Here is a 22,166-nt window from a genome sequence, read left to right as displayed (position 1 = left end):
ACCTCTATTATGTCTCCCCTCATCCTCTTCTCCAAAGAATAAAGCCCTAGCTCCCTTAGTCTCTCCTCATAATGCAGACTCTCTAAACCAGGCAGCATCCTGGTAAATCTCCTCTGCGCCCTTTCCAACGCTTCTACGTCCTTCCTATAATGAGGTGACCAAAACTGGACACAGTACTCCAAGTGTGGTCTAACCAGAGTTTTGTAGAGCTGCATCATTACCTCACGGCTCTTAAGCTCGATCCCTCGACTTATGAAAGCTAACATCCCATAAGCTTTCTTAACTACCCTATCCACCTGTGAGGCAACTTTCAGGGATCTGTGGATATGGACCCCTAGATCCCTCTGCTCCTCCACACTACCCAGAATCCTGCCATTTACCTTGTACTCCGCCTTGGAGTTTGTCCTTCCAAAGTGTACCACCTCACACTTCTCCGGATTGAACTCCATCTGCCACTTCTCAGCCCAGCTCTGCATCCTATCAGTGTCCCTCTGCAATCTTCGACAAGAGGTTGGGCAAACTTGGGTTGCTCCCTCTTGAGTAGTGGTGGCTAAGGGGAGACCTGATAGAAGCTTATGAGAGGCATAGATAGGGTAAACGGCTGGTATCTTTTTCCCAGTGCCAAAATGTCTAACACTAGAGAGCATGCATTTAAGGTGAGAGGGGGAACATTCAAAGGGGATGTGCAGGGCAAGTTTTTCTACACAGAGTGGTGGGTGCCTGGAATGCACTGCCAGGGGGTGGTGGTGGAGGCAGATACGATAGAGGTGTTTAAGAGGCTCTTAGGCACATGAATGTGCAGAGAATGGAGGGCTATGGACACTGTGTAGGCAGAAGGGATTAGTTTATTGATATCAAATAAACTAGGGGCAGGCACGGTAGTGTAGCAATTAGTGTAACACTTTACAGCGCCAGCGACCCGGGTTCAATTCCCGCTGCTGTCTGTAAGGAGTTTGTACGTTCTCCCCGTGTGTCTACGTGGGTTTCCTCCGGGTGCTCCGGTTTCCTCCCACATTCCAAAGACGTATGGGTTAGGAAGTTGTGGGCATGCTATGTTGGCGCCGGAAGCGTGGCGACACTTGCGGGCTGCCCCCCAGAACACTCTACGCAAAAAGATGCGTTTCCCTGTGTGTTTCGATGTACATGTGACTAATAAAAATGTTTTGTCTTATCTTTAGTTAGGCATTTAATTACTAGTTTAATGAGTTCAGCACAACATCGTGGGCTGAAGGGCCTGTTCCTGTGCTGAACTGTACTATGATGCCAATTTTAACTAATCCCATCTGCCTGCACGTGGTCCATATCCGTCCATTCCCTGCCTCTTCATGTCTCTGTTTAAAAACCTTAAACATTGCTGTACTAGCTACTTCCACCACTCTCTGTGTGGGGGGGCGGGGGAACCAAAATTGCTTTGTAAATCTTCTTTAAACATTTTCCCCTCTCGCCTTAAAGCTTTGCTCTCTAGTATGTGACTTTTCCACTCTTGGGGGGGAGGGGGGGCGGTAAGAAGATTCTCACTACCCACCCTCTCTATGCCTGTCATAATTTTATATACAAATGTAATTGTGTACGGCATTGGTCACCCTGTTAAAGCAAAGAGCGAAGAAGGTTTGCAAGGATGTTGCCAGGACTCGAGGGCCTGAGTTATAGGGAGAGGTTGAGCAGGCTAGGTCTTTATTCCTTGGAGCGTAGGAGACTGAGGGGTGGCCTTATGGAGGTGTATAAAATACATAGGGTGAATGCCCTCAGTCTTCATAGAACACTACAGCACAGTACAGGCCCTTCGGCTCACAATGTTGTGCCGACATTTTATCCTGCCCTAAGATCTATCTAACCCTTCCCTCCCACATAGCCCCCCATTTCTCTATCATTCATGTGTCTATCTAAGAGTCTCTTAAATGTCCGTAATGTATCTGCCTCCACAACCTCTGCCGGCAGTGCGTTCCACACACCCACCACTCTCTGTGTAAAAAAAACTTACCCCTGACATCCCCCTTATACCTTCCTCCAATCACCTTAAAATTGTTAGTCATTGTCGCCCTGGGGAAAAGGTCTCTGACTGTCCACTCGATCTATGCCTCTTATCATCTTGTACACCTCTATCATGTCACCTTTCATCCTCCTCTCCAAAGAGAAAAGCCCGAGCTCGCTCAACCTTCAATGTGGTTTAGTCTTAAACACTCTCTGAAATGGTCCACAAGCACCTCAGTTCAAGGGTGACCTCGGACAGGAAGTAAATCCTGAGAAATTGATGCATTAGAGTCACAACACTGAAACAGGCCCTTTGGCCCAACTTGTCCATGCCAACAGAGTTGCCTACCTGAGTTAGTCCCATTTGCCTGCATTTGGCCCATATCCCTCTAAACCTTTCCTATCCATGCACCTGTCTTTTAAACATTATAATTCTACCCACGTCACCCACTTCCTCTGGCAGCTCGTTCCACACACCCACCACCCTCTGTAGAAAACTTGCCCCTCGGGTCCTCTTTAAATCTTTCCCCTCTCACCTTAAACCTACGCCCTCTAGTTTTAGACTTACCTACCTTGGGAAGAAGACTGGTCATCTACCTTATCTATGCCCACGTGATTTTGTAAACCTCTATTAGGTCACTCCTTCGCTCCAGGGAAAACAGTTCCAGCCTGTCCTTATAACTCAAGCCCTCCAGTCCTGGTAACATCCTCATGAATCTTTTCTGCACCCTCTCCAGTTTAATGACACCCTTCCGATAGCAGGACAACCAGAACTGCGCACAAGTCTCCAAATTTGGTTTTACCAATGCCTTGTACCACTGCAACATGACGTCCCAACTCCTGTACTCTGTGCCCTGACCGATGGTCAGCGTGCCAAACGCCTTCACCACCCTATCTACCTCTGTTGTCACTTTCAGAGAACCTTTTAAGAAAAAATGCAAGCTTATTTAAATCTTTTCTTGTGTAATTTTTTTTTGATTTTACGTTCCCAAGACTCTTCCTGGCTGGATGTATGTAGTGCAATTGTGGTAGTTTAGATTTTACGCAATTTGTGAGTCACAGTACTCGCTATCTGTGAGCAAGTGTGCCTCAGTCCAAATGAAGCAAAATTCCCAGGATGAAGCAATTGAAGAGATTTGGGGGGGTGGGTGTGATTCAGACTCAGAGGGACCTCGAGCAAAGTAGCAAATACTCAACAGGTCAGGCAGCATCTGTGAAGCGGGAAATGAGAGTTTATGATTTGGGTTAATTGGTAATTAGTTTATTGTCACATGTACCGAGATACAGAGAAAAGCTCTGTTTGCACACCATCCAGATAGATCATTCCATACTTAAGTTTTGGGGAGTCCAAAACCAGGGGGTATAGGTTTAGGGTGAGAGGGGAAAGATTTAAAAGGGACCTGAGGGCCATCTCCTTCACAGAGGCTGGTGGGTATATGGAACGAGCCGCCAGAGGAAGTGGGTGAGGTAGGTACAACAGTATCATTTAAGAAGCGCTTGGATAGGTACACTACTGTGCTGCCCATTAACAGGGCGACCTTATAGAAGTGTTTAAAATTATGAGAGGCATAGATAAGGTGGATGGTAACAGTCTTTTCCCCAGGGTAGGGGAGCCCAAAACTAGGGGGCATAGGTTTAGGGTGAGAGGGGAAAGATTTAAAAGGGTCCTGAGGGGCAACTTTTTCCACGCAGAGGGTGGTGAGTGTATGGAACGAGCTGCCAGAGGAAGTGGGTGAGGCAGGTACAACGGGATCATTTAAGAAGCAATTGGATAGGTACATGGAGGATTTTGAGCAGAATGCAGGAAATTGGGGCTAACTAGGTGGGCACTATGGCACAGACTGGTTGGCCTGTATCCATGTTGTATTGCACTATGACTATATAATTACATTGAGGTAGTACAGAAGGAAAACAGAATGCAGAATATAGTTACAGTTACAGAGAGAGTGCAGTGCTGGTAGATAGGGTGCAAGGGTCATAACGAGACAGATTGAGAGATCAAGAGTTCATCTTTATCATAGAACAGTACAGCGCAGGAACAGGCCCTTCGCTCCACAATGTCATACCAAACTAATTAAATTAGTTATCAAATGCCCAACTGAACTAATCCCTTTTGCCTACACAATGTCCGTATCCCTCCAATTCCTGTACATTCATGTGCCTATCTAAGAGCCTCTGGCACAGAGTGTAGCGGTTAGCGTAACACTATTACAGCGCCGGCAACCCAGGTTCAAATCCGGCCGCTGTCTGTAAGGAGTTTGTACGTTCTCCCCGTGTCTGCGTGGGTTTCCTCCAGGTGCTCCGGTTTCCTCCCACATTCCAAAGACGTATGGGTTAGGAAGTTGTGTGCGTGCTATGTTGGTGCTGGAAGCGTGGCGACACTTGCGGGCTGCCCCCAGAACACTCTATGCAAAAGTTGCATTTCACTGTGTGTTTCGATGTACATGTGATATAAGATATCTTTATTAATCTGCCTCCACCACCACCCCTGGTAGTGCATTTCCAGCCACCCACCACTCTTTTATTTTTTAAAAAAATTTGTCCCGCACATCTCGTTTGAACTTTTCCCCTCTCACCTTAAATGCATGCCCTCTGGTATTAGACATTTCAACCCTGGGGAAAACATACTGGCTGTCTGCTCTATCTAGGCCTCTCAATTTTATAAACCTCTATCAGCCTCCACCACTCCAGAGAGAACAACCCGAGTTTGTCCAGCCTCTCCTCATAGCACATGCCCTCTAATCCAGGCAGCATCCTGGTGAACCTCTTCTGCACCCTCTCCAAAGCCTCCACATCCTTCCGGTAATGGGGCAATCAGCATTGAATGCAATACTCCAGATGCGACCTAACCAAAGTTTTGTAAAGCTGCAACGGATTTCCTGACTCTTGAACTCAGTTCTTCGACTAATAAAAACAAGCATGCCGTACGCCTTCTTTATCAACCTGTGTCGCCACTTTCAGGGAGGTATGGACTTTGACCCCAAGGTCCCTCTGCTCATCAACACTGTTAAGGATCCTGCCATTAACAGTGTACTGTCCCTTTTACACTTCACATTTGGCCGGGTTAAACTCCATCTACCATTTCTCCGCCCATATTTGCAACTGATCTATATCCCGCTGTTATCCTTTGGTAATCTTCTACACGATCCACAACACCACCGATCTTTGCATTGTCTGTGAACTTACTACCCCACCCATCTAATATTCATCTAGGTCATTTATATACATCACGCACAGCAGAAGCCTCAGTGTGGCTCCCTGCAGAACACCACTAGTCACGGACCTCTAGCCAGATTAAGCCCCACCGTCTGTCTTCTACGGGCAAGCCAATTCTGAATCCAAACAGCAATGTCAGCATTGGATCCCATGCATCTTAATCTTCTGGATGAGCCTCCCATGAGGGACCTTGTCACACGCCTTACTAAAATCCATGTAGACAACATCCACAGCTCTACCTTCATCAATCACCCTCGTCATCTGCTCTGCACAAAGTCATGCTGGCTGTCCTTAATTAGGCCATGCTCAAATCCTATCCCTAAGAATCCTCTCCGGTAACTTCCCTACCACTGACGTGAGACTCTCCAGTCTACAGTTTCCCTATTTCCCTTCTTGAATAATGAAACAAGTTTATCATATAACATAGAGGTCCATTCAAGAGTCTTATAACAGCAGGATAGAAGCTGTCCTTTAAGCTGGTGGTATGCATTCTCAAGCTTTTGTATCTTCTGCCCGGTGGGAGGGGGGAGAAGAGAGAATGTCCGGGGTGGGAGGGGTCTTTGATTATGTTGGCTGCTTTCCCGAGGCAGCAGGAACTGTAGGTGGAGGGTTTAATAACCCCTCACACGAACCCTTCCTCAAATACAGACACCAAAACTTCCAGTGGTTGTCCGAATGAAGCCTCTCCAGAGCCCTGCACAATCTCAGTCCAAGTTACACTGTGATGAGCTTCAACATCTCCGTCCTGTTCTTGAGATTCCATGAGCACGAACGGTGACCAAGGCCATCTGTTGTGTGGCAGTTGGTAAAACGGACAACAGATCGGGAAGTTGACGCAGTACTGATTTAAGGAACTGCGAACAAATGAGGGGTTTGAATAGAGGAACCAAGAATTGAAAGCTGCCAAAAAAAAAAGAACTGGAAGTTCTGGGTAGGAGGTGCAGGCTGTCCCCATGGTTCCGTTCCCGAGGACTGTTGGCCACCCCAAACAGTTTGCAAGTTGGAAACGTGGCCGCAAACTGTTCCCACCCGGCAGAAGATCCCTGCGTCCCCGCAGCAGCCGACAAATCCATCCTGCCGGTCTCCCAAGCGCTGGTTCGTACGTGCGGGCGATGGTAACCCCTGGGGAGGACCTGCACGTCCAGGGATGCTTGGCAAATGGAGCAGCTTGGAATATAAAAATAAGGAAAAGAGGCCAACCCATTCCTTAGGATCTACACTGATCCTTCTCCAGCAGCTCTCCCACACCACGTCCTTGTTCCATCAACGTCGAGTTTGTTGTCATGTACGTGCGTGCACTGGTGCAATGAAAAACTTACTTGCAGCAGGATCACAGGCACGGAGCATCAGATAAGCAGCATTCACAAGAAAAACATCAATTAAACATAAATTATACACAATTTTTGCAAGAAAGAACACAATTAGAACAAAGTCTATTGTAGTGCAAAGTGGTCATAGTGTTGCAATACTGAGGTAGTGATCAGGGTTGTGCCGGTTGGTTCAAGAACCGAGTGGTTGAAGGGAAGCAGTTGTTCTTGAACCTGGTGGTGTGGGGACTTTAGGCTTCTGTACCTCCTGCCTGATGGGAGCTGCGAGAAGATGGCATGGCCCGGGTGGTGGGGATCTTTGATGACGGATGTTGCCTTCTTGGGGCAGCACCTCCTGTAGATACTCCTGATGGTGGGGAGGGATGTACCCATGATGTACTGGGCTGAGTCCACTACTCTCTGTAGCTTCTTGTGTTCCTACGCATTCAAATTGTCGTACCAGACCCTGATGCAACCAGTCAGGATACTTTCAACAGTACATCTGTCAAAGTTTGTTAGAGTGTTCGGTGACAAGCCAAACCTCTTAAGAAAGTAGAGATGCTGGCGTGCCTTTCTTGTGATTGCATCTATGTGCCGGGCCCAGGACAGGTCATCCGATATGTTAAATGCCCAAAAATTTAAAGCGGCTGACCCTCTCCACTGTCAATTTCCCCCCAATGTAGACTGGTGCATGTTCACCTTCCTCCCCTTTCCTGAAGACGACAATCAGTTCTTTAGTTTTACTGACACTGAGCGAGGTTGTTGTTGCGAGCACGGATCTGCACCCACTGAGCGAGGTTGTTGCTGCGAGCACGGATCTGTGCCCACCTCATGTCTCACTATTCCCACACAGGCCTGTTTTTGGCCTTGCAGTTGGTGTTGCCTCCTGTATCTCCTCAACTGCTGTACAGGGTCATTGTTTGTTCCTGTGCAAAGTGGACAGAGTGTTGCTATGCTATGGGACATCTGACGTGGGGGTCTGGAGATGTGCTGCAGAGGGTCCTCTGGCTGTGATTGGGCGATCGACCGGCGGGCCCCCGCGCTGTGATTGGGTGATCGACCGGCGGGCCCCCGCGCTGTGATTGGGTGATCGACCGGCGGGCCCCCGCGCTGTAATTGGGCGATCGAGGGGCGGCCCCCCCCCCCGAGCTGTGATTGGGCGATCGACCTTGACTGATCCGTGTGTCCCTCCCCCTGGTCCAGGATGTGCTGCAGCAGTTGGCAAATGAGGACGGAAATCTGTCGGTTCACCTGCAACGGCTCGAGAGCTCTCTGAGCATGTTCGCTGAGGAGACCAACAAGAAGCACCTGCTGGCCCACCTGGGCCGAATGGCTGTTGAGTTCAATCGACTGTCGTCCAAAGTGCAGAAGAATGAGTACAAGACTGCCATCCTGCAGGTATGGGGCAGTAATGCTTCTCGGCACGGGCTAGATACAGAACAAAACCCCCTCCACACTATTCCATAGATACACAGAAACCTCTCTCTCTCCCTCCCACGGCAGATAATGGGGCAGTGTGATGGACAACAGTTAGTGCTACTGCCTCTCAGCTCCAGTGACCCAGGTTCAATCCTGACCTCTGGAACTGTCTGTGTGGAGCTTGTACGTTCTCCCCGTGACCGCGTGGGTTTCCTCCGGGTGCTCCGGTTTCCTCCCACATTCCAAAGACGTGCGGGTCGATGCTCAGTCCGGGTTAATGAGACAAATGGAATGAAAGAGTAGATGATGGGAATAAGGAAGAGAGGGGTGGGGGGAATGAGAGAGAGAGAGATGGGGGGTGGGGGAGAATGAGGTAGAGTGGGGGTGGAGGATTAAGTTGCAGGGCTACAGGGGAATGAGAGATTGGGATTAATCCAATTTCTTCTCCGGTAGTTGGCATGGACCCTTTGGGCTGAATGGCCTCCCATGCTACATAAAAGCTCCCCCCTCCACTGTCCCATCACACACTCCCAGGGCAGGGACAGAGCAGGTTAGATATGAGGTAAAGCTCCCTCATGCTGTAGTTGTACCAGTCAATGCTTAGACCACACCTGGAATACCGTGTGCAGTTCTGGTTGCCATACTATAGTGAGGGATGTGATGAGCTACACAGGGCACAGAAAACGTTCACAAGGATGTTCCCAGGGCTTGAGCCGTCAGGAGAAACTAGACAGGTTGGGACTGTTTTCCCTGGGGTGAAGGAAGCTGAGGGGTGACCTTATAGAGTTCTATAAAACCATGGGAGGCAGAGATAAGGTGGGTGGTCTCAGTCTTTTCCCCAGGGTAGGGGAGTCTAAAACTTTAGGTTTAAGGGGTGAGGGGAAAGGTTTAAAGGGAACCTGAGGGGCAACTTTTTCACACAGAGGGTGGTGGGTGTATGGATCGAGCTGCCGGAGGAAGTGGTAGAGGTGGGTACAATAACAGCTTCTAAAAGACACTTGGACAGGTACAAATGGATTGGAAAGAGGGATATGGGCCAAACGCGGGCAGATAGGACGAGTGTAGGTAGACATCTTGGTCAGTTGGGCCAAAGGGCCTGTTCTATGAATCTACACTGTTCCATCAAAGGGAACTTCATTCATTCACGCTCTGTGTCCTCCCTCTCTGTGCTCCTATTTCCCCTTGCCCCGTTTCCTCCGTGTCGGGTGTGTGTCTGTTCCAGACCCTGTGCAAGCAACTGCAGACGGAGAACGAAGACCTCCGCAGGAAACTGGACCGCGACCTCGATCTCAAGAACCAGATGTTGGCCAAGATGAAGTGAGTCCACAAGCTTGCCGTTGGAAGCTTGCTCCTCCACCTCGGGACTGCAGTCAGCTCACACGTGGGAAGCTCCCTCCGATAGACAGGTGGTAGTGATCCGATCACCTCTTCCAATGTTGGTGGATAAATTGGGATCAATGTCGGCCAGTTGGGGCAATGTTAATCGATGTTGGGATCAGTGCTGACACTGAAATTCATAGAGGTGGTACCTGCAGGTCTCCCACATCTACTGAGAGTCAATAGTCATTCAGCACTGAAACAGGCCCTTCGGCCCAACTGGTCCATGCCGACCAAGATGCCCATCTGAGCTAGTCCCATTTTGGCCCACGTCCCTCTAAACCTTTCCCATCCACGTATCTGTCCAAGTAGAATCAGAACCAGGTTTATTATCGTTGTCTTGTATGACGTGAAATTTGTTGTTTTGATTTTTTTTGTAGCTGTACATAAAAACAGCCAAGACCTATAAATTACCCCAAAAAAAAGTGCAAAAAGAAAAGGAATAACAAGGTAGTGTTCATGAATTCATGGACCGTTAACAAGTCTGATGGCGGAGGGGAAGAAGCTGTTCCTGAATCATTGAGTGTGGGTCTTCAGGCTCCTGTACCTCCTCCCCGATGGTAGTAACGAGAAGGGGGCATGTCCCGGGTGGTGAGGGTCCTTAGTGATGGATGCTGCCTTCTTGAGGCACCGCCTCTTGAAGATGTCCTCGCTGGCGGGGAGGGTTGTGCCCGTGATGGAGCTGGCTGAGTCTACAACCCTCTGCAGCCTCTTGTGATCCTGAGCATTTGAGCCTCCATACCAGGCGGTGATGCAACCAGTCAGAATGTTCTCCACCGTACATCTATAGAAATTTGCAAGAGTCTGTTGACATACTAAATCTCCTCAAACTTCTAACGAAGTAGAGCCACTGGCGTCCCTTCTTCGTGATTGCATCAACGCGTTGGGCCCAGGACAGATCCTCTGAGATGTTGACACCCAGGAACTTAGAGCTGCTCACCCTTTCCACCGCTGACCCCTCAGTGAGGACTGGTGTGTGTTCTCCCGACTTCCCCTTCCTGAAGTCCACAATTAGTTCCTTGCTCTTGCTGACGCTGAGTGCGAGGTTGTTGTTGTGACACCACTCAACCAGCCGATCTATCTCACTCCCTCCTTGTCACCATCTGAGATTCTGCCAACAGCAGTGGTGTCATCTGCGAATCTATAAATGGTGTTTGAGCTGTGCTTAGCCACACAGTCATGAGTGTAGAGAGAGTAGAGCAGTGGGCTCAGCGTGCATCCTTGAGGTGAGCCTGTGGTGATTGTCAGTGAGGAAGAGATGTTACTACCGATCCGCACTGACCGTGGTCTCCCGATGAGGAAGTATCTTTTAAATGTTACCTCAACCACTTCCTCTGGAAGCTCATTCCATGTAGTAACCACTCCCTGCGGGGAAGAAGTTGGCCCTCAGGTTCCTATCAATCTTTCCCCTCTCACCTTAAACCTATACCTTCTAGTTCTTGATTCCCCAACCCTGGGAAAAAGACTGTGTGCATTCAACCTCTCTATGCCCCTCATGATTTTATACACCCCTTAATTCTCCTACACTCCAATGAAAAAAGTCCTCTCAATAACTCAGTCCCTTGAGTCCCAGTAACATCCTTGTAGCAGGGTGACCAAAACTGAACATAATATTCCAAATGCAACCTCACCAGCGTCTTGTACAACTGCAACAGAACATCCCAACTTCTACACTCAATGCCCTGAATGATGAAGTCCAGCGTACCGGAAGTAGCCTTCACCACCCTGTCTACCTGCAACACCACTTTCAGGGAACCATTTCCCTGTACCCCGAGGTCCCTCTATTCTACAACACTCCCCAGGGCCCCACCGTTCACTGTGGAAGTCTTCATTTGTCTACCCAAATTGCAACACCTTGCACTTGCCTGAATTAAACTCCATTTGCTGTTCTTCGGCCCACTTACCCAGCTGAGGGTGGATGGAGCCCTGGTTTAACATCTTATCCAAACCAATGCACTTTTGGCGGTGCTGCACTCCCTCGGTATGACACTGCAGTGCCAACCGGAGGTATCCCTGGACCTGGAATCTGGACCCAGAACTGTACTGATCTGGATGCTCCTCTCATTAGAGTCGTACCATACAGAACAGGCACTTCAGCCCATCGAGTCCATGCTGACCATCAACTATCCATTTTTGCCCAAATCCTACACTCATCCCATTTTATAATTCTCCCCACATTCCCATCAGTTTCCCCCCAGATTCCGCCACTCACCGACACACTAGGGGCAATTTACTGCTGCCCATTAATCTACAGACCTGAACGTGGGAAGAAACCCATGTGGTCATGGGGACAATGTGCAAACTCAACGCACAGTCAGCGCCGGAGGTCAGGATCGAACCTGGCTCTTTGGAGCTGTGAGGTAGGGGCTCCAGCCACGGCGCTGCCCAAGCACCTCTGAGCTCCAGGTGACAGCTTCATGGCCAGCCCCAACTCTCGCTACATCTCGTCTACCAGCTGTGCCTCTCTGAACCTCGCAGGCCGGTGTGTGTACCCCTACCGTACATGGAACACCTCCACTCCCTCCTCGAAGCCTCGTTTCCTCCCTGGGGTGTTGTTCCTCTGCCTCTGGGGTGGGTGCGGCGACCCCGACCGACGCTGCTCGCCTCCTTGCTAACCCTCTCTTCCTTCTCCACCTTCCCAGATGTGAAAACTTGAAGCTGAAGGAAATGATAGTGGAAAAGAAGGAGATGCAGCAAGGTGCCAGATACGAGGTCTCCAGGCCAGGCCCCGCGGAGCTGTTGGTGCAGGGAGCAGAGTCCCAACAGGTTCGTGACCAGCAGCTCGACCTTTCTCACGCGCGCTTCTGTTCCACTTCGCTCCAGGCACATTCCAATGCGGAGCTACGGATTGGCGCCCATTTGCAAACGTGGGGCATCCCCCTTGGCCAATTGCATCCCTTTCAGGAGTGTGTTCACCACTGTGCTGGAGAAGAGACCTTCACCCAGTCTGCACAGCGAGTTCCTTATCCAGTGGCGCCGAGGTGTGGTTCAAAACCCTGATTCAGGATGTCCTGATGCAGGGTTTCGACCCGAAACGTTGACCGTTCCTTTCCTCCTGTCTGTTGCTTAAGAGTCCATTTAATGTATTGGTTTATTATTGTCACTTGTACCGAGGTACAGTGAAAAACTTGTCTTGCATACCGTTTGTACAGATCAATTCATTACACAGTGCAGTTACATTGAGTTAGTACAGAGTGCATTGAGGTAGTACAGGTAAAAACAATAACAGTACAGAGTAAAGTGTCACAGCTACAGAGAAAGTGCAGTGCAATAAGGTGCAAGGTCACAACAAGGTAGATTGTGAGGTCCATCTCATCGTATAAGGGAACCTTTCAATAGTCTTATCACAGTGGGGTAGAGGCTGTCTTTAAGCCTGGTGGTACGTGCCCTCAGGCTCCTGTATCTTCTACCCGATGGAAGAGGAGAGAAGAGAGAATGACCCGGGTGGGTGGGGTCTTTGCATTCAATTCTGGTCACCCTGTTATAGAAAGGGTGTGGAGGCTTTGGAGAAGGTGCAGAAGAGGTTTACCAGCATGCTGCCTGGATCAGAGGGTACTGGTATTGGTATTGATTTATTATTGTCACTTGTACTGAGGTACAGTGAAAAACTTGTCTTGCATACCGTTCGTACAGGTCGATTCATTACACAGTACAGTTACATTGGGTTAGTACAGAGTGCATTGAGGTAGTACAGGTAAGAACAATAACAGAACACAGAGTAAAGTGTCACAGCTACAGGGAAGTGCATTGCAGGTAGACAATAAGGTGCAAGGTCACAACACAGTAGATTGTGACATCTTTGGGGTGTGGGAGGAAACCGGAGCACCCAGGGGAAACCCACGCAGTCACAGGTAGAACGTGCAAACTCCACACAGACAGCACCGGAGGTACAGTGGAAAAACTTTGTCTTGCATCCCTTTTGTACAGATCAATTCATTCCACAGTGCATTGAGGTAGTGCAGAGTAATGTGACTTGGAAATGGTACATGTATGCACAGTTATTGCCATCTGCACAAGTCCATGTGTGCACAGGTGCAATGAAAAACTTACTTGCAGCAGCATCACAGGTACAAAGCATTAGGGACACAACATTCACAAAAACACAAATGATATACAACTTTTATCAGAGAGAACACAATTAGAACAAAAAAGAGAGTGCATTGTAGTGCAAAGTGGTCACAGTGTTGCTAAATGAGGTAGTGATTAGGGTCGTGCAGGTTGATTCAAGAACTAACTAGTGGAAGGGAAACACGAGATTCAGCAGGTGCTGAAATCTGGAGCAATACACGAAAAGTGCTGGAGGAGCTCAGTGGGTCAGGCAGCATCCACGGAGGCAAATAAACAGTCGACGTTTCGGGTCGAGACCCTTCATCAGGACTGGAAAGGGAGAGGGCAGAAGCCAGAATAAGGTGGGGGGAGGGGGAGGAGCACACGCAGGCAGGGGACAGGTGAGTCCAGGTGAAAGGGGGAAGGTAGGTGGGTGGGGTGGGGTGGGTGGAAGATGTAATAAGCTGAGAGGTGATAGGTAGAAGAGGCCGAGGGCTGAAGAAGAAGGAATCCGGTAGGAGGGGGCAGTGGGCCATGGAATAAAGGATGGGGGAGGGGAGGAGAGGAGATGGGCAGGTCATCAAGGCAGGAGAAGGGAGCCACAGGAATAAGGGAAGACAAAGCAGTGGGGGCGGGGGGGGGTGGGAGGGAAAGAAGGGGAGGAGTTCCCGGAAGTTAGAGAAATCGATGTTGAGGCCATCCAGTTGGAGACTCCCAATGTGCAATACGAGGTGTTGTTCCTCCAACCTACGTCTGGCCCCAACGTGGCAGTAGAGGAGGCCGTGGATAGACATGTCAGTGTGGGAGTGGGATGTGGAATTGAAGTGAGTGGCCACCGGGAGATCCTGACTGTTGCGACAGACGGAGTGAAGGTGCTCGACGAAGCGGTCACCCAGTCTGTGTCGGGCCTCACTGATGTAGAGGAGGCCGCACCGGGAGCACCGGATACAATAAATGACACCGTTGGACTCTCAGGTGAAGCGCTGCCTCACCTGGAAGGACTGTCTGGGACCCTGAATGGTGGTGAGGGAGGAGGCGTAGGGACAGGTGTAGCACTTGGTGCGGTTGAAGGGAAGTAGCCGTTCCTGAGCCTGGTGCTTCTCAACCCTGTCTTGGGGCCTGTGCATTAGGACCATCCAGGGTTTCGACCCAAAACGTCAACAATTCCTCTCCCCCCACAGATGCTGCTCGAACCACTGAGTTCCTCCAGCAGATTGTGTGTTGCTCCAGATTCCAGTATCTGCAAGTCTCTGGTGTCTCCATCTCTGCTGCGTGTTTTACCTGGATGGTGGTTCTAGTAGAGGTTGGCTCAGGACGTGAAGACATCTGGTCTTAGATTCAGACTACAGAGTCATACAGCAGGGAAGCTGGATCTTTGGTGCTCACTCCATACCCTCAACCAGCTACTTACACAAATCCCATTTTATTCTCACCACGCTTCCGGCGCCAACATAGCATGCCCATAACTTCCTAACCCGTACGTCTTTGGAATGTGGGAGGAAACCGGAGCACCCGGAGGAAACCCACGCAGACACGGGGAGAACGTACAAACTCGTCACAGACAGAGGCAGGAATTGAACCCGGGTCACTGGTGCTGTAATAGCGTTACGCTAACCACTAGACGACCGTGCCTGCAGATTCTACCCCTCACCCACAAACTGGGGGTAATTTACAGCAGGCGATTAACCCACTGACCTGGACCTCTTTGGGATGTGGGAGGAAACTGGAGCACCTGGGGGAAACCCACGCGGTCACAGGGAGAACGTGCAAACTCCACACAGACAGCGCCGGAGGTCAGGATCGAACCTGGGTCTCTGGAGCTGTGAGGCAGCGGTTCTGCTAGCCCATGCCTGCATACAGCAAGACCTGAACATCAGGCATGGGCTGATAAGTGGCAAGTAATACTTGTGTCAGGCAATGACTATCTCCAACGAGGGAAAGTCTAACCACCTTGGCAGCTGTAATGCCATTAAACATTACATTCCCCACTATTGACGTCCTGGGCAGTCGCATTTGAACAGAAACTGAACCAGTCTCACAAGTCAAAGGCTCTGAATCCTACAGCAAGTGACTCACCTCCTGACACCCCATGATGGAACACTCTCCACTTGCCTGGATGAGTGCAGTTCCAACAATACTGGAAGCTTGACACCATCCAGGACAAAATCGGCACCCCAACCACTATTCTAAGCTATCATTTTCTCTACCACTTCCTTCACCACCCTGGCTAATTGTGCACACTACCCTGACCTGGAGATATATCGCTGGACCTGAATCCTGGTCACAATGTGGGAGCTTCTTCACGAGAAAGGCTGCAGAAGAGGTTCACCAGGATGCTGCCTGGATTAGAGGCCACGTGCTATAAGGAGAGTTGGACAAACTTGGGTTGTTTTCTCTGGAGTGGCGGAGGCTGAGGGGAGACCTGATAGAGGTTTATAAGATTATGAGAGACATAGATAGAATAGTCAGCTGGTATCTTTTTTCCCCATGTCAAAATATCTAATACCAGAGGACATGCATTTAAGATCAGTGGGGGAGTTCAAAGGAGATGTGCGGGGCAAGTTTTTTTTACACAGAGTGGTGGGTGCCTGGAACGGGCTGCCAGGGGTGGTGCTAGAGGCAGATACGATAGAGGTGTTTAAGAGGCTCTTAGATAGGCACATGGATGTGCAGAGAATGGAGGGGTAAATTGGTTTATTATTGTCACATGTACCGAGGTACAGTGAAAAACTTTGTTTTGCATGCCATCCATACAGATCATTTCATTACAACAGTGCATTGAGGTAGTACAAGGGAAAACAATAACAGAATGCAGAATAAAGTGTTACAGTTACAGAGAAAGTGCAGTGCAGGCAGACAATAAGGTGCAAGGTCATAACGAGGTAGATTGTGAGGTCGAGAGTCTATTTTATCATACTAGGAGACCGTTCTGTGGTATTATAACAGTGGGATAGAAGCTGTCCTTGAGCCCGGTGATACGTGCTTTCAGGCTTTTGTATCTTCTGCCTGATGGGAGGGGGGAGAAGAGAGAATGTCCGGGGTGGGTGGGGCCTTTGATTATGTTGGCTGCTTTACTGAGGCAGCGAGAAGTGTAGAGGCTGGTTTCCATGTCCACAACTCTCTGCAGTTTCTGTGCAGGTAGAAGGGATTAGTTTAATTAGTGTCATTAGTTTAATTAGTTCAGCACAACATTGAGAGTTGAAGGGCCTGATCCTGTACTGTACTGTTCTGTAGTAAGGTGGATCACTCCCACCTTCTCGAGGACACGTAAGGGCAGGCAGTAAATGCTGGCCTTGTTGGCACACAGGTGAAGAAAAAAATTGCCTACAAAGGGAAATGTATTTGCCTCTTTCTGCCTGAGGGACTTGCTGATGTGCCTACTCCTGACCCAACTGCTGAGGGAGGCTCTTCATTGACCGTCTCTCACGAGCACTGATGTCGCAGGGTCTTTGTGTTTTGGCAGGCATTGTGAACTGTTCATAGAAGCCACTGGATGCTGGCTTCCTATAACTCTGTCAGGTGGAACTAATTCTCCCGAGCCCTGCTGTTCCATTTGCAATCTCGGGACGATTCCTCTGCACAGTGGAGCCATGGAATTCGCTCGACGAGCAAGGATTGCTTTCGGCTAAGTGAAGCACTGAGAGTCCTGGGAATTGAAACCTTTCCCCATTTCCAACTCTTTAATGTTTCTGAGTAGGTTTCTCAATATTAGACGCTCAGGTTATAAACATCAGGCTCCTGCCTGTCTTTTAGCTCCCGTTACCCCCCCCCTCATGCTTTCTTCCTCGTACCTCCCATACAACGAGGAAACAGGCCATTCAGCCCACCGTCCGTGATGACCATCAACCAGCCATTTACACCAATCCCATTTTAATCTCCCCACATTCCCATCAACTTCCCCCAGATTCTACCCCTCATCCACACACTAGGGGCAATTTACAGTGGCCAATTAACCTACTGACCCGCACGTCTTTGGGACGTGGGAGGAAACTGGAGCACTCAGAAAACTCGCACGGTCACAGGGAGAAGGTGCAAACTTCACACACAGACAGCGCCGGAGGTCAGGATTGAACCTGGTCTCTGGAACTGTTATGCATTATCTGTTTGAAAGGTCAAAGCTGTGGTAAAACATTGACAAACGAAAGAAAAAAATAGAAAATTATATTCTGAGGTAAATCCTTATTCTGCAGATGTGTGAAAGAGGGATGCATCTTGCATTGCCTGGGAGAAGTCCTTCTGGGTAATGATGGAATTTGGTAAATTGGTTTATTGTTGTCACATGTACCAAGGTACAGTGAAAAGCTTTGTTCTGCATGCCATCCATACAGATCATTTCATTACATCAGTGCATCAAGATAGTACAAGAGAAAAACAATAACAGAATGCAGAATAGAGTGTTGCAGTTACAGAGAAAGTGCAGTGCAGGCAGACAGTAAAGCGCAAGGCCATGACAAGGTAGATTGTGAGGTCAAGAGTCCACCTTATCGTACTAGGGAACCGTTCAATAGTCCTATAACAGCGGGATAGAAGCTGTCCTTGAGCCTGGTGGTACGTGCTTTTGGGCCTTTGTATCTTCTGCCCGATGGGAGGGGGGAGAAGAGAGAATGTCCGGGGTGGGTGGGGTCTTTGATTACGTTGGCTGCTTTACTGAGGCAGTGGGGAGGGGAGGGGAGGTTGGTTTCCGTGATGTGCTGAACTGTGTCCACAACTCTCTGCAGTTTCTTGCGGTCTCCGGCAGAGCAGTTGCCATACTAAACCACGATGCATCCGGAGAAGATGCTTTCCATGCTGTATCAATAAAAGTTGGAGAGGGTCAATGGGGACATGTCGAATTTCTTTTAATGATATGGCTTAGGAGGGAGCATGAGGTCCTCAGTTTAACATCTTAACAAACAACAGCAGCTTTAACTGTGCACTGGTGCCTCGGTACAGCACTGGAACCCAGATTATGTGGACCCCTTTGTGCAAAGGGCTTTACGCCTTCAAGATCTAGCCCCTAAATCGTTGCTAAACCTGCCCATGCCAATTAGGGTACAGGGGCTGCGTGCTGTACGAAGACATTGTGCTCGCAGGAAGAGGCTGTGCTTCCGTTTTTTTCGAGCGTCCGTCCTGAGTGACCATCAGGACCTGAGGATTTGCTATTTCCCGAACTTTTATTCGGTTCGCTCAAAACCAAAAAACTGCAGGTGCTGAAAATCTGAAATGAAACGGTTAAGGTATCAGCTCTGTACCTCTCCAGTTGTGATGAAATGTTGACCTCGTTTCTCCCTCCACAGATGCTGCCTGACCTGCTGAGTATTCAGAGTGTTTTCTGCTTATGATGTGATACATTGCTAATTACCACCAGTTCATTTTCTCCCTCCACTCTGATCGTTCCTGTTTCCCAGAGCGTAAAAGTAGGAGAGCACCAGCAACAACGTCCTGACAAAAATTCGGTGGAGATTTTGGAAAAGAAAGTGGCAGCGTTGGAAGTGCAGAGGAAAGAGGCAAGTGTTGTGAAATGGAGATTTACCTGCGGGGCGGGTTTGGGGGTGAGCTTACTGCTGCCTGTCTTTTTCTGGCCCGCCAGCTCTTCTCTCCCTACTTCATCAGTCAGTGCATTGAGTATAGGAGTCGGGACATCATGTTGCAACTGTACAAGATGTTGGTGAGACCACACTTGCAGTATTGTGGGCAGTTCTGGTCGCCCAGCGCTAGGAAGGATGTCCTTAAGTTCAAGTTCAAGTTACACTCTATTGTCATTCACCCACGTGCTGTAAAACACATAGAGGAACGAAATGTCGTTTCTCCCAGGCGCTCTCAACAGAGGACATACATAGAACAGAGGACATACATAGCACATACGTAGAACAGATGACATACAATAAACGCAGACAGAAAAAATTGTGCAAGTACAAATAGAGCAAAAAAATGTTATATACAGAATATAAAATTAGTACAGGGTTAGTGCAAAACTGAGTTGGACGAAGAAAATACAGAACTCAGTGTGTTACACCAAGTGTATAAACATGCTCAGCGGCAGCCAAAGTTCTTGTATGCTGTTGTGCAAACCAAGGCTTTTGACGTGACGTTTGCCTGAGATTGCCTCCAGGGAATTCAGGAGCCTGACAGCCTCGGGGGATAAAACTGTTGGATAGTCTAGTAGTTCAGGCCCGGATGCTCCGGTGCTGCTTGCCAGACGGTAGTGGGACAAATAGATAGTGGGAGGGATGAGAGGGGTCATCTATGATTCTGCAGACCTTGCGTGTGCATCGTGTGTTGTAGATGTCCAGGATGGAGGGAAGAGGCACTCCAATGATCTTCCCAGCTGTGCTTCCAATTCTCTGCAGAGTCTTGCGGTCTGAGGTGTTACAGTTACCATACCAGACAGAGACGCAGCTAGTCAGGACACTCTCAGTGGTACCCCTACAGAATGTGGTGAGGATGGGGGAGGGCAGGTTTGCTCTCTTCAGCCACTGGAGAGGCTGCAGAAGAGATTCACGGGGATGTTACCGGGACTGGAGGGCTTGCTTTAAGAGACTGGACAGGCTGAGACTTAACTCCTTGGAGTGAAGGAGGCTGAGGGGTGACCTTATAGAGTTTATAAAATCATGAGGGGCAGAGATAAGGTGGATGGTCACAGCCTTTTCCCCAGGGTAGGGGAGTCTAAAACTAGAGGGTGGAGGTTGAAGGTGAGGGGGAAAGATTTAAAGGGTGGTGGGTATATGGAACGAGCCGCCAGAGGAAGTGGTTGAGGCAGGTACGATAACAACATTTTAAAAGACATTTGGACAGATACCTGGACAGGAATGGTTTAGAGGGGTATGGGCTAAACGCAGGCAAATTGGGCTGGCTTGGACCGACACTTTGGTCAGCATGGCTTTGTTGGACCGAAGGGCCTGTTTCCATGCTGTATGACTCTGACTCTACCCCCCTTTCCCTTTTTAGCCCCCCCCCACCCTTTGCCTTCTCCCTCCTGTGTCCCAGTGGCTCCCATTCTTCCATCTATAGATAGTACTTGCCATGTATGTGTTGTCCTGCGATCGTTTCTGTTCCCACACCAGAGGTTCCCGCAAAGCTGAAGATGGTGACATTCAACTGTCTACCAATAAGACCATAAGAACAGAATTAGGCCATTCAGCCCATCGAGTCCACTCTGCCATTCAATCATGGCTGTTTTTTTTTCGTCTCAACCCCATTCTTCCGCCTTCTCCCCATAACCCTTAACCCCCTTTACCTATCAATCTTGGCTTAAATACACCCAATGACTTGGCCTCCACAGCCCTCTGGCAACGAATGCCACAGATTCACCGCCCTCTGGCTGAAGAAATTCCTCCTCGTCTCAGTTCTAAAGGGACATCCCTTTATTCTGAGTCTATGCCCTCAGATCCTAGACTCCCCCACTGATGGAAACATCCTCTCCACGACCACTCTATCCAGGCCTTTCAGTATCTGGAGGGTTTCAATGAGATCCCTCTCATCCTTCTGAACTCCATCGAGTACAGGCCCAGAGCCATCAAAACGCTCCTCGTACGTTAAGCCTTTCATTCCCGGGATCGTTCTCGTGAACCTCCTCTGGACCCTCTCCAGAGCCAGCACATCTTTCCTTCGATACGAGGCCCAAAGTTAGCTCACGATATTTCCAAATGCGGACTGACCAACTCCTCGTAAAACCACAGCAGTAACCCTGCAGGGCACCGGATCTCGCAGGAGCGGGTGGGGATGCAGTTTCAGGTTCCCATCTCTGCCAGTTGTGGCTTGTCTTTGACGATGCGGGTGGGGCACTCAGTGGCCGGTAATTATTTTGTGTTTTCCGTCTCCAGCTACTGGATGTCAACAAGCAGTGGGATCAGCAGTTCCGAGGGATGAAGCATCAGTATGAGCAGAAGGTAAACAAATTGTGTTCAGTTCTGGTCGCCTCATTATAGGAAGGATGTGGAAGCTTTAGAGAGGGTGCAGAGGAGTTTACCAGGATGCTGCCTGGATTGGAGAGCACGATCTATGAGGACAGGTCGAGTGAGCTAGGGCTTTTCTCTTTGGAGAGGAGGATGAGAGGCGACTTGATAGAGGTGTACAAGATGATAAGAGGCTTAGATCGAGTGGACAGTCAGAGACTTTTTCCCAGGGCGACAATGGCTAACATGAGGGGGCTTAATTTTAAGGTGATTGGAGGAAGGTATAAGGGGGATGTCAGGGGTAAGTTTCTTTACACAGAGAGTGGTGGGTGCTTGGAAAGCACCGCCAGCAGAGGTTGTGGAGGCAGATACATTAGGGACATTTAAGAGACTCGTAGATAGCCACATGAATGATAGAAAAATAGGGGGCTATGTGGGAGGGAAGGGTTAGATAGATCCCAGAGCTGAATAAAATGTCGACACGACATAGTGGGCCGAAGGGCCTGTACTGTGCTGTAGTGTTCTGTGTTCAGGCAGACAGTTTCTGGAGTGAACTGAGTGTTGGGTGAGCTGGGATATACATTGGTGGGAGGTGAGGTAGTGGACCTCTTTCTTCAAGTCGTACACACAGGAAGAGGCCCTTCGGCCCACCAAGTCAATTCTGGCCACCAACTGCATTTACAGTAATCCCATTTTATTCTCCCCACATTCCCAACAACTCCCCGGAGACTCTACCCTCACCCACACACTAGGGGCTGTTGAAGTGACCAATTAACCCACCGACCCACATGCCTTTGGGATGTAGGAGGAAACCGGAGCAGCCGGGGGAAACCCACAGGGAGAACGTCCAAACTCCCCACAGAAAGTGCCGGAGGTAGGGTTTGAACCGGGGTCTCTTAACACTGTGAAGCAGCAGCTTTACTTGCTGAGTCACTGAGCCACTCTTCAACCTGGA

General features: G+C 49.4%; 1 protein-coding gene across 3 annotated transcripts in view; it reads left to right on the top strand.

The window, feature by feature from the left end:
• tnip1 (TNFAIP3 interacting protein 1) overlaps positions 1–22,166 on the top strand; it is an 81,684-nt gene that overhangs the window by 38,445 nt on the left and 21,073 nt on the right. For all 3 annotated transcript variants that reach the window (XM_052013808.1, XM_052013807.1, XM_052013806.1), the window contains 5 exons: positions 7,698–7,892; positions 9,136–9,230; positions 11,933–12,056; positions 18,725–18,823; positions 21,140–21,205. In XM_052013808.1, the coding sequence (XP_051869768.1) occupies positions 7,698–7,892; positions 9,136–9,230; positions 11,933–12,056; positions 18,725–18,823; positions 21,140–21,205 (579 nt within the window). The remainder of the gene's footprint in view (positions 1–7,697; positions 7,893–9,135; positions 9,231–11,932; positions 12,057–18,724; positions 18,824–21,139; positions 21,206–22,166) is intronic.

The sequence above is a fragment of the Pristis pectinata genome, chromosome 4 (genome assembly GCF_009764475.1).
Source record: "Pristis pectinata isolate sPriPec2 chromosome 4, sPriPec2.1.pri, whole genome shotgun sequence".
Taxonomy (NCBI): Eukaryota; Metazoa; Chordata; class Chondrichthyes; order Rhinopristiformes; family Pristidae; genus Pristis; species Pristis pectinata.
Note: the sequence above shows the minus strand (reverse complement) of the source record. Positions and strands in the feature narration are given on the sequence as shown.